Raw genomic sequence first — 12,916 nt, 5'->3', positions numbered from 1 at the left:
GCGCCCCAAGATTTCACTCTTTTTATGGCTGAATAATATTCCTGTGTGTGTGTGTGTGTGTGTGTGTGTGTGTGTGTGTGTGTGTTCCACATCTTCTTTATCCATTAATCCATTGATGGACATTTGGGCTGCTTCCATCGTTTGGCTATAGTAAATAATGCTGCAATAAACATAAACAGGTGTATATGTATTCCTCTGAATGAGTGTTTTTGTATTCTTTGGGTAAATACCCAGTACTGTGATTGCTGGATTGTAGGGTAGTTCTATTTTTAATTGTTTGAGGGAACTCCATACTATTTTCCACCAACAGGGCAAATCCACCATATCCTTGCAAACTATAGTGATATATATTTAATGTATGCATTTAATGCCTACATTAGAAAAAAGAAGGCTTTCAAATCAGTAACCTGAGTTTACACCTTAAAGAAACAGAAAAAGAAAAGCAGAGGGAAGGGAATAATAAAGATTAGAGTAGAGATAAGTGAAATAGAGAACAGAAAAACAATAGAGAAAATCAATAAAATGAAAAGTTGGTTTTTGGAAAGATCTACAGAATTGATGAATCTTTAGCTAGATTGACTGTCTTAGTCAGCTTGGGCTGCTATAGTAAAATACCACAGACCGGGGGGCTTAACCAACAGAAACGTATTTCTCACAGTTCTGGAGGCTGGGAAGTCCAAGGCCAAGACGTGTGGGCTGTTTCACTTCCTGATGAGAGCTCTCTGGATGCAGAGAGCCACCTTCTCTGTGCCCTCCCCCATGGTGGTGAGAGTATCTTATAGTGTCTCTTTTCTTAAGGGTACTAATCCCACCAGATTAGGGCCCCACCCCTATGACTTCCTTTAATCTTAATTACTTCCTTAGAGGCCCTGTCTCCAAATACACGCACACGCACACGGGGGTCAGGGCTTCAACATATGAATGTGAGAGGGCACAATTCAGTCCATAGCACTGTCCAAGAAAAAGAGATAAGACTCAAGTTACTAAAATCAGGAATGAAAGCTGGGACACTACTGACCTTATAGAAGGAAAGATCATAAGGCAATACTACAAAAAACTGCACACAAATCAACAAATTAGATGTCTTGGATAGAATGGACAAATTCTCAGAAAGACACAAATTATAGAAACTGGCTCAAGAAGAAATCAAAACTCTGAACAGATAGACCTATAACAAGTAAAGAGATCAAACCAGAAATTAAAAAATAAAAAATAAAAACTTCCTGCAAAGAAAAACGCAGGTCCAGAAGGCTGCACTGGCGAAGGCCAACAAACATTTACAGAAGAATTAACAACATCAACTCTTCACAAACTCTCCCCAAAACAGAAGGGGGAACGTATTCCAGCTCACCCTGGTACAAAACTAGAAAAAGAGGTGTATATAATTGTTGATCACTATGTTATACACCTGAAACTAATATAATCTTGTATGTCAACCAGACTTGAAGTGAAAATTTTTGAAAAACTAGAAAAAGACATCACAAGAGAAGCCAAACTACACTGTGATATCTATTATAAATATACACACAAAAATCCTCAACAAAATACCAGCAAACCAAATCCAGTAACATATAAAAGGGATTACAAATCCCTTTTATATGTTATTGGGTGGTTATTGGGTGGTTTAACATACATCAATCAATGTAATACACTATGAACAGAATGAAGGGAAAAAATTTCACATGATCATCTTCATTAATGTGGAAAAAGCATTCAGCAAAATACAATACTTAACAACCTCTGAAAAGAAGGGAAGTTCAACCTGATAATGAGCCTTTATAAGGAACCCACAGCCAACATCACAACGGACAGTAAAAGACAGAAATCTTTCCCCCTAAGATCAGGAAAATGACAAACATGTCCAGCTAGCCACTTCTATACAATGTTGTACTGGAAGTTGTAGCCAGGGCAATTTAGGCAAGAAAAGAATATAAAAGACATCTAAACTAGAGAGGAAAAATTATCTATATTTACAGAGGATATGGCATTGTGTATAGAAAATCCTAAGGAACCCATCACAAAACAAAACAAAGAAACAAAAACTCTTACAGCTAATAAACGAGTTCAGTAAGGTTTCAGGATACAAGATCAATACACTAAAAACAATTGTATTTCTATACACTAGCAATGAACAATCAGAAAGTAAGATTAACAGAATGCAAAAGAGATTAGCAGATTTTAACAGAATAAAAAAGATTTGTTGGTATGGTGTTTGAATTTATGTTGCAACTAACCTTTTTTTGTTTTGCTTTTAATGTTTTGTTTTGTTTATTTAAGGAGAGAACATGAGTGGGGGGTTGGGGGGGGAGAGAGAGAGAGAGAGAGAGAGAGAGAGAGAGAGAGAGAGAGAGAGAGAATCTTAAGCAGGCTCCACACTCAGCGTGGAACCCAATGCAGGCCTCAATGCCACAACCTTGGGATCATGACCTGAGCCAAAATCAAGAGTTGGACGCTTGGGGCACCTGGGTGGTTCAGTTGGTTAAGCATCTGAGTCTTGATTTTGGCTCAGGTCAGCCCTGCTTCTGGCTCTGTGCTCATGGCACAGAACCTGCTTGGGATTCTCTCTCTCTCTCTCTCCCTCCCTCCCTCCCCCATTCTCTCTCTTTCTCAAAAGAAATAAAAAGAGTAAAAATAAAAAGTAATAAACACATTCTATCAGTTTTATCTTCCTAATTTAGCAAATATTGATAGGCAAAATACACATAAACAAAAGCTCTTTGGAATCTTCAATAATTTTTAAAACCAGTATTGATGAAAACATACATGGATATGTGCATGTCTATGTATAACACTGTATGTGTGTATCTTACAAGAACAATGTGAAAGCACAAACACATACTGATGTGGGTCACAGGGGCAGCAAGGGATAAGCTGACGCTGTCTCCCGTGGAAGATGCCTCTCCTGCTTTCCTGACCACATTTTCCTCGTCCTCCATCCATTCCTCTTATCTGTCAACCTAGGCTAGGGAAGTCCTGTCGGGATGGCCCTGTTCCAGTACTTTTGCAGCAGCCTTTGGAATTTCTACAGCACTTCTTGTTTCTATCACATTCATGAACCTGTAATTATATATTTATTTTCTATTATTTTTTGTCTACACGTGTTCACACGTCTCACAAGAGACAAAATCGTGTAGTGGTTAACGGCGTGGACTTGCGAGTCAGACCCCCTGGGTTTGATTCCAAGCTCCGTCACTGTGGTTGTGTGAACTCGGTAAATGCCGTATTTTCTGTTTTCTCATCTGTGAAACGGGCACAACGATGGCACCCGTCGCAGGGTTGTTGTGAGGAGATGAGCGAATGCACGCACGGTGCCTAAACAGCGCCCGGCACCTGGTGATGCCACAACCGTGAGTGGCGATGGTCAGCATCATTATTCTCTCACTTATCCAAATCTTACTTGGAGGTATTTTAAGCCCAGATACTCTTTCAGATTTGGTTTGTATCCCTTCCTCATTATTTCCTAGAATGATGTTATGTCAAGGCGCTCAAATATTTGTTGAATAAATAAATGACTCTTAGCCTCGAGAAATCTCTAGAGAAGGAGATCGCTGAGCATAGGACTGTCACTTCCATGGCAACCAGCAAGTCAATGTCCATGCTGATCTCACCTGGCACTTAAGCCTGTTTTGTTAAGAGGGGAGAATATTTGTCTTAAAATCAGTCTTCTCAAACAGCACAAGAAGGCTTTTCTTCTCCACTTATGAGCTAGACACCTCACCTTAAACTGTAATCGGGAAATGAACCATTTGTGGTGGGAACACTGGAATCAGGGTTCCTGAGCCCTGTGATTTACCATCAGCTTTCTGGGAACATACGACAAATGTTTAACATAAAACTAAATTGTACTAGGGGCACCTGGGTGGCTCGGTTGGTTAAGCGACCGACTTTGGGTCAGATCATGATCTCATAGCTAGTGAGTTCCAGCCCCACATCAGGCCCTGTGCTGACAGCTCAGAGCCTGGAACCTGCTTCGGATTCTGTGTCTCCCTCTCTCTCTCTGCCCCTCCTCCGCTCACGCTCTGTCTCTCAAAAATGAATAAATGTTAGAAACAAGACTAAATTGTATTAGATGATCCATTTCTTTGAACCACCTGGTGAGATGCGTTCGCGCCCTTACAAACTGTAGCCGTTACCTGCCTGTTCCTGTGTGTGCGCTGGCCAAGCCCATCTAATGAAGGTTTTATTTCTCTGGAGGTTTAAATGGGTCTGGGGCCTTGTGGGCCAAGAGAGCATCAGAAGCAATTTAGAAAATGATGAAAACACCTGTCCTTCCGAGGCCATCCTTCCTCTCTCCTCCTGCCCTGAATGCTCCACCTCTCCCTCTCAGCTGGATCCTTCCCAGCAGCATTTTAATAAGCTTCGGTGTCTCCCAAATTAGAACCGAACACAACTGCCCTGCTTGCGGGCTCTCGCACTTGCTCTCTCGCTCACAGCCAGATTCGTGGGAAGAGCCGCATATCTTACCGGCTCCATTCTCTTACTTCCCACCTGCTCCCCAACTCGGTTTGACTTTTTGCCCCATTAGTCTTCAAGGTGCTCAGCACCCGCCCTCTGCCCTCCGCCCTCGCCCACTGAATCTGGCGCACCCTCTCCCTCACTTCTCACTACACAGGTGACCCTGCGGCCCTCCCCGCTGGCCAGGACCTCGCTGCCTCCCCCCATTTCCTCCTCCTGGTCTCCAGGTAGTTTCCAGTGTCAACACAGAGGGCGTAACTTGCCACGCCTTTCTGCGGCGCGTACACAGAAGTACATACATCATTCATCAGGCTGTGTTTTTATGTTTGTTTTCTTTCTGAAACTGAATCCTAGTGTTCACATCGCTTTGTGATTTCCTTCTCCTATTTGACGTTATACACTAGACAGCCTGTAAGTCAGAAAAAAACATCCCTAACGCTGCCTTTACATCTCTTTATCTTGGCATATAAATGTGTGTATATCAGACACAACTTTTAGCACACCAGGACAAGTCATTACATTCTTAGAAATTACATCAGATTGTGCACCTGGGGGTTCTCTTGAGCTTCCTGGGCAGCAGGACCAGTGGCCACAGTTGCAAGTGCACAGATTTTAACTGGATGTAAGGTAAACGGAGCCTAATTCCCCTTGGCTTCCAGCCCCACCCCGATAGAGCCATGTTATCTTTAGAAGCATTGAGTAGCTCTGTGAAAACACTGGCTCCATTATCTGTGTTTTGGGTTTCAATAGGAAATTAAAAATTTTTTTTTACAATGCTAAGCAAGATGACATTTGACTCAAAGGTCCTGAAAACACTTGTGCTGTCTCCTTCAAAGCTGTCACCTTGGGAGGTAGTAGCCATGTTCCAATGACAGTGTCACGTGCTCAAATGCTCTGTGGAAATTTTCCTTGAGTCTAAGCACCTTTCACTTTCCTTTTTCTTTCTAATTTAAAAAGTAACACCCACTCTCGGTTTACCAGCTGAGTAAAACACAGATAGCTGGGGCCCTCCCCGGGTCACCCTTGCTAACACTCTGCGGTGTGCTGTAGGGGTGAAGAGAGAGGGAAAGTCCAGGATCTGCTGACTGGAGTGCATCGCAGAGCCATGTTCCGGCCCCAAAGGCCAGATCCTTTTCTTACAATTTCCCAACTAAACACCTTCTAGGAGTCTTCTGAAAATTCTAGTTATCACAACAAATATTTTCAAACCCTACCCTCTTAAAATAAAAATCAGGGTAGCCAAAAGTCCAGAAAATTAAAAGATCTCTATAGGGGCGCCTGGCTGGCTCAGTTGGTGGAACATGTGATTCTTGATCTCGGGTTGTGGATGAGCTCCACATTGGGTATAGAGATTACTTAAAAATAAAATCTTAAAAAAATAAAATAAAAGATCTGTATATTCCTTAATTTTTAGTAGACTATAATTGCTTCCACAGGGATATTTTCCAAAGTTGAATTCCCATCATTAACACAACAGTTGAGCCAAATGAATTTTCCCTTGCAATTCAAAGACAAAGGGGTTGACAGCAACAAAACAAAAAATCCAAAGCAAACAAAAAAATTCCAAAGAGATAACTCAGGAAGAGGACAAATAGTTGCTGAGGAGAACTTCTGGATATAATGACAAAAACCCAATGGAATTAATTAATTAAGATATTAATTCAAAATATAATTTAAAACAATACTGATGGGACAGGGAACAAAGATGGTCTCTTATCACAGTCCTGAGAAGACTGGGTCAGGGAGCTGGGTTCTCTCCTGTGGCTGGCCAACAATAGCCTACAGGACAAGACGCCTGCTTTTGAAAGGCCAGCAAGCTGAGAATGATTTTACATCTTTATATATTTGAAAAAAAAAAAAGTTTAGTGACCCACAAAAATCAAATGAAATCCAAATTTTAGTGTCCATAAATACAATTTTATGGGAACAGAGCCGCATTCATCCTTTTATGTATTGCTGATAGCTACTTTGCCTCACAACGGCAGATTTGAGTAGTTGAAACAGAGACCACATTGCCTCCAAAGCCTAAAATATTTACTTTTCTCTTTACAGAAAAAGCCTGCCAATCCCTGTTCTAAACCAGATTTTACTGCCATCGACTTTGTGTGACCTTAGGCTGGTCTCCTCCCCTCTCTGGATCCACCTTTGCGAAGGAAGGGGCCAGGATCCCCAGCCGAGGTCCAGAACTGCGCTTGTCGGACAAGGCCGAGCGGTCTTCACCCTCTAGCGCCACCTACAGCTCAGGAAGAAAACGGCAGGCGGGAGGCGGCCTGTGGGAAGGACAATCACTGGGCGACCTCAGCACAGCCTTCTTCGCCGGAAGGCTCTTAAATGAAGGCTCTTAAATGAACTCGCTGGAAGATCTCCCCCAGCTGGTGCCATCAGTGGACAAAACCCTGACTTTACAGACCTTTTAACCCGAGAGACCACAACTCCAAGGGGAAACCTCTCCTCCAGCATTCACTTCAGGAGTACTTGCTCCCCACAAAATAGAAGGAATGCAAACCAGGAATTAGTACCGAGAAGTGGAGAGAGTAACGTGTATGGGTTTTCTAGGCCCGGAGGAAGAACAAGGAAAAAGCTCGTCGTCTGAAAAACCCATCTCCCGCCCACGAGTCGCCATTCTCTATCTGCGCTTCATGAGACTCACTGACGTTAGTTCTGAACCTTCTGGTTTTAAAAAACCAGGTAAGCAGATTTTGCAGAGCCGAGGAAACCCATATTGAAACAGCGCAAATAAAAGAGCAAGGTGGTTGGTTCCGCCCGCTCTGAACCCAGCCTCTCAGCCTAGAGAGTCTCACGGGAGCCTCCGGGCCCGACGCTCCCAAACATGAGGAAGACCAGGGCCGGCTCGGGCCCCTTCAAAGCAAAAGACTCATGTCGCAGAAGTGCTGCCTTTCAACCTCCCATAAGCCCCGAGTGCTGTGGAGCGTGACACCTGTGTGCTGTGGCTGCGGAAAACCCACCCCAGGGGCGGCACGTGTCCTTCAGACATGGCCACCCCCAATCCTCCCGCCTCGAACCCTCCTGTCGGTGGAGTCTAACCTCCGTCCCCCAGTCTGGGCCACTCTCGTGATGTGCCCCGAGCAGAACACAGCAGAAGGGATGTTCTGAGACCGCTGAGCCCGGAAGAGGACTGGAAGCTTTCATTTCCTCCCTCTTGGAGCCCAGCCACCAACCGGTGAGGAACGGTAAGCCTGACCGCTGGGCGATCGGAGGCCACGCGGAGGGGCCGGGGAGGGTGGGAGGCCAGGTTGGACGCGGAAAGCAGCCACACGACACCTCAACTGAGACGGCAGGACCCCCCGCAGCTGAGCTTAGCCGAGCTCCAGCACTGTGAGGAATAATGCTGCAGGGATCAAAACCTCCATTTCCGGACTAACTCTTCGAGGCAAGGAAGAGACTCAATAATTTGGCACGAGTTTTCTAGGTGGTGTCAAGGGCCACCAACTTACTTCATCATCTTCCTCTTCATCATCATCAGATTCAAGAACACCATCCTGTAGCTCCTCTATAAAGAAAAAAATAAATGAATAACTGCAAACACAGTTGGGAGTCTTGGCCAACAAAATCATTCAGCTGCTGTAGAGGCGTGTGAACGCACTGATGAGAATCGGGTCACCTCGGAACAATTTGGTTTCTGGGGCCATTGCGGCCACAGGTTGCGATCATTCTCAGCAAATTAAATCTCTCCCCCAGTTTGACCAGAATGCATTGGTAGTGGCGCGAGCAAAGTTAAAAGCCAGCATACAATTTGAGAGGAATTTAGAAAAAAAGAAATTAAACTAGTGTTGCTAGGCATCGAGCTAGATGCTGTACGCGTGTTATTTCCTCCGTACAAAGATTTGGTTGACTCTTCTCCCCACTTTATAGCAAACAGCAAAAGGAGGCATACAGAGGATAAGAGATTTGTCTATGGTCACACTCCCGTAAGTGACAGAGCTGAGATTCAACTCAAGCCTGTTTTTTAAATCCCATGATTTTCCCACAGAGGCTGGGGTAGCAGCCGTGGCAGGTAGGGTTCCTGAAGGCTCCCGTGGTTCACTGCTAGATCTTAAGAGTTTATATATAAAGGAGGGATAATCGCAAAATGGAATCTGAGAAAGGACGAGCCTCTTTGTTTTCATCTGTGAGATGGGGATCAGACCACTTACTTCCGAAGGGTTGTTGGGTGGGTGGGGGGAACTTCACAGTATACCAAACTAAGCCACCTGGCCCAGGGCCAGGTACACAGTGGCTATTAGAGAAGTTTGGTTACTTTCTCCTCCACGAAGCCTTCCCTGACCCCTCACCGGGCAGTCACCCCTCAGTCTGCTGAACACTCAGCATTTTCTCTAGACAGCATTGTCCTGGAGAGTGGTACTAGACAGTACCATACTGGACAGCAGTCTGATAGTACTTGCCACTTCGGGATGATCAGTTTACTCATGTACGAATGGCTATGGACTTGTCTGGGCATCTTCCTCACCCACTGTACTGAATTGTGAGTCCCCGAGAACAGAGCACCGGGCTTACTCATCCCTCTATCCCTCATGCATCTTCCTTAACGATCATTTGTTTCTTGAACAGATGACATGAAAGTAAAGAGAGCCTGAGAGAAGAGAGGAAGTCAAGTAGGAAGTAGGAGGCAAGGAGCCAAAGGCTATTCTTGAAGAGACTGCTCAGCATACTTAGGGGAAAGATTAAACTTAACCCCCAAAACCATTTCATAGAAGGAATATGTAGAAGCCCCAGGACACCCACTGTCCTTGACACAACCCTCATTCTAAAGGGAAGGACTCTCACGGACTTGGCTAGACCAAGGCCTGCAGGACACCAACTTCTGTCTCCACCTCAGGGGGCTTGCACACCTCCATGCCCATCATGGCCCCACCCCTGTCACGAACGCTGTTTAAGTCAAGAAAACTACCTTGCAGATGGGGAAGTTACGCCATTCTGCACTTGAGCTGAAGCTCCCTCACCTAACTTCTGTGCCCTCCCAGCGTACGTAGAGCTCTGCTCCATGCCACCTACAGGTAAATGCCTATCAAGCAGGTGGCTTTCGAAACGGGGGTGCTGCTGTATTCATCAGCTGTGGACATTTCTTTTTCCAATATGCAAATGCCCCCTCCAACTTTTTAAAAAAGAATCTTAGACGTTTCGTGAAGCCACAGGCTGGTCCAGCCACAACCCCTCCCCTGAGCCTGTTGGCTCAGACTCATCCTATTCCCCAGAACAATCCAGTCCTGTGAACTTAATTAAGTACCTTATAAATGTCAGTTCCTCCTCTTGGGGGTAACGGGGACATCAGCCCTGCTTCCCGCACTGTCTCCTGGGTTGTGGCACGGCCAGCTGCCCTCACTCCAGTAACTAACAGTGAGTGGTGCTCGGAGCCATCAGTGTCCTTCCTTTCCTGCGGCCCAGCTGGCGATGCTGGCTCTGCCCTGCTCCCGTCCTCTCCTCAGGGACTGGCCAGTACCTGCCAGGCCCCCCCCTTGAGGGCTGGAGTCATAGATGAACCTCCCTGCTGCTGCTGGTGGCGGTCACCTCTGTCTGCCACGTCCCTTAAGCTTCCCCAGGGCAGTCCTTCCCTACCTGTGGGGTTAGATTCCTAAAATACTCTGCAATTTCTGTACTTGGAAACCTTAAAACTTTATAGGAAAAACAGTACTAGAGAACTGAGATGGGCCCGAATGTATGAAAACCCATACGCACGTTTCACATGTTTACTAAAATAGAACAATAAAGCCAATACGCTAAATAGAGATTGTGGCAATGCCATCCGACTTATCTTAAACTAGTAAGCTACTACTAATTCATACTCTACTGTTAATGTCTACTTGAGGATGAAGCCCGAACGGGGTGGAAACTCCAGCTCTCCCCTCTGTGGCTTTCACAGTGATGCTGGTACACCCATTCATTCTGACTCCATGCTCACGACACATATCCTAAGGCGGCTGTGTGTGTGTGCCTTGTCCTCCATTCAAACGTTCAATGACTTCCTCATTTTGTTTCAAAGGATCAGACTCCTAAGTAATAGGGTCTCTGGGGACCTGCCACTGTCCCATGGATACAGAAAAACTGAAGTGCTTGCTAAAAAAAAGAAATACTTTTGACACTCATTATTGAAACTGGAACTTACTGAGCAAAGCAGGTGTATGTCAAGCCCCTTCTGAATATACCAGAACTCCACCCACGATAACTTCCTGACAAAGCACATCCCTCACGGAAATGTCTAACTGACCCTCCCTCTTCACATTCTTCAGCATGTTAGCTTAAGGGCCAGTTTACAGACGACAAAGAGACGGTTTGGGGCCAGAGCGCAAGGGGACCGCCCCTGTGGCTTGGCTGCCAGGAAGGAGGGGAGACCAACAAGAAAATGGAGGCGCATGGGTCTTGATAGACTGAAACACAAAGCCAGCCTTGAAGAAGATTCCGGGCCCAACGCGACCCCCACTTGCTAGGGACGGAGTTCTCAGCTGTTCCCTGCACCTCCCTCCTTCCCCAGCAGTGGCCTCTCTTCTACCCACAGCCGGTGAGGGAGCGAGCAGAGTCCCGACTGCTGTCATGGAAAAGCCACATTTTATTTCGCTGTGTTTTGTCGATCCATCTGCCCAGCAGAGTGGGGGTTCCAAATCAGAAATGCAGCTGTTGCAGAAAGCAAAATTCTATTCCTTGCTCACCTGAATCTGGGATGAATAGCCAAGGGGAGCATGTTCAGATGGAAATGTGCCCCAGCCTGAGGGAGTGAAGGTTTCACTGGCTGCTCTCCCTGCGGCTTCCTGTTGATCAGGAGCCTCTAACGTCCTCTTTCAGCCTCTCCATTTCTGTGCTCGTCCGAGGCAGGGACCCACCACCCCGGCTGCATGTGGGGATCACCTGGGAGCTTTAAACACTAACCCCCCTCCCCAACCTGTGCTCTGTCTCTCAAAAAGAAATAAATGTAAACACTATTCACACCTGGGGCCCCCCTGGAGCTTCTGACTTCACTAGCATGGGGTGCTGCTTTGGGGACTTTAAATCTCCTCAGGTGACTGCCGTGTGCAGCTCAGGCCGCGAACCATGAGCCACCTATGGGATTCCTCCACTGAATGGCTTCGGGCAACTGTTTCTTGGCCTTGGTCAAGCTGCTGACTCAGGAGTAGAGATCAGGAGATTCATTTTTTCACCTTTGCTCACGTGCTAAGTAGGATCTGTGCACTTGGACTTTGAGTGATGTGGGCTGCTGGGTGCCTCTGGCACAGGTACGAGTCAGGATCAAGATGTCAGGAGTCCACAGAAAGATCTAGAGCTTCCCTTCCATCCTGGTCCCATCCAAGGCTTCCTGCACCTTCCTTTCCTGCTTACTATGGGATGTCGATTGTCACGGTAACGGAGAAAGCCCGAGAGAACGAGGATCATCTCCTCCATGGCACCAGTGGGCAACATAAGTTTGTTTTGAAAGCGTGAATGCACGCGGGTGAGTGATATTTTCTGTGGTGGTGCCACGGAGGTCGGCATTGTTTTCCTTAACAATGGGACCCCATTCTCTGGCCCATTCTCTGGCCCTGGGACCCCCAGAGAAGCCCTGTGAAGTGGGGAGAGAACGAGGAGGGGGAGGTCCACATAAAGAGAACGTAAGGGTAGAGCAGGGTTTCTGCGGTTGCTTTTGAATTCTCTTTGTTGACTCTAAGCCTAAAGTGTGGTGAAAGATCGTTGATCCTGGGACAATCTGGACCGCCTCGTTGGTGGGTTCAGTTGGGTCTCCCCACCTCCCTTAAAGCCCCTGAATGGATTCCAAGATATGACAAGCCTTCCTAAGAAAGCCCGTGTATCCTTCCAGCACACATGAGAGATGCACAGACAGATTATAGCTTCCTGCTTTGAACGGACCTGAATTAAGCTGCTTGATGATGAATTCGATCTGGCGAACCATTTCAGCATTGCCTTCTTTGATGAAGCAGCGGAGGACGTACTCCATTCCCTGGGGCAGTAGACAGAGTAAGAGTTAGTATTTTAGTTGTTTTGTGGGGGAGAACAGCTTTACCCAATTAAAAAAAAAAAACCTTTGGCAGGAGAGAAGGGATATACACAATAAAGATACCTCTGCTCAGTACTAAACATTCTTCTTGTTATTTTTCACAACTCACAGTGAAACTGCTTTCTTCTTGGTTGGCTATCTGACCTAATTATAAAACGTTTGGCAGACAACAACAAAAACCTATTGTACAGAGAACTGGGGGTTGCCAGAGGGAGGTGGGGTGATAGGTGAAATAGGTGAAGGGGATTAAGAGACACAAACTTCCTGTTATAAAGTCAATAAGTCGTCACAGAGATAAAAAGTACATCAGGACTACAGTCAATAATGCTGTAATAATGTATGGTGACAGATGGTGACTGTGCTTGTCTTGATGAGCAATGGGTGTACATCTGAAACTAAAAGAACACTGTATATCAACTATATTCTCATAAAAAGTGAAAAAAAACTATTGTAAAATTTAAC

At 45.8% G+C, this 12,916-nt stretch overlaps 1 protein-coding gene across 10 annotated transcripts in view; it reads right to left on the bottom strand.

Annotated features, from left to right (window-relative positions):
• ARMC9 (armadillo repeat containing 9) overlaps window positions 1-12,916 on the bottom strand; it is a 148,101-nt gene that overhangs the window by 64,805 nt on the left and 70,380 nt on the right. For all 10 annotated transcript variants that reach the window (XM_019838848.3, XM_006935682.5, XM_006935684.5 and 7 more), the window contains 2 exons: window positions 12,307-12,397; window positions 7,911-7,966 (listed from right to left, as the gene is read on the bottom strand). In XM_019838848.3, coding sequence (XP_019694407.3) covers window positions 7,911-7,966; window positions 12,307-12,397 — 147 coding nt within the window. The remainder of the gene's footprint in view (window positions 1-7,910; window positions 7,967-12,306; window positions 12,398-12,916) is intronic.

The sequence above is a fragment of the Felis catus genome, chromosome C1 (genome assembly GCF_018350175.1).
Source record: "Felis catus isolate Fca126 chromosome C1, F.catus_Fca126_mat1.0, whole genome shotgun sequence".
In the NCBI taxonomy this organism is placed as follows: Eukaryota; Metazoa; Chordata; class Mammalia; order Carnivora; family Felidae; genus Felis; species Felis catus.
The sequence above is the reverse complement of the archived record's forward strand: the minus strand, read 5'-3'. Positions and strand labels throughout refer to the sequence as shown.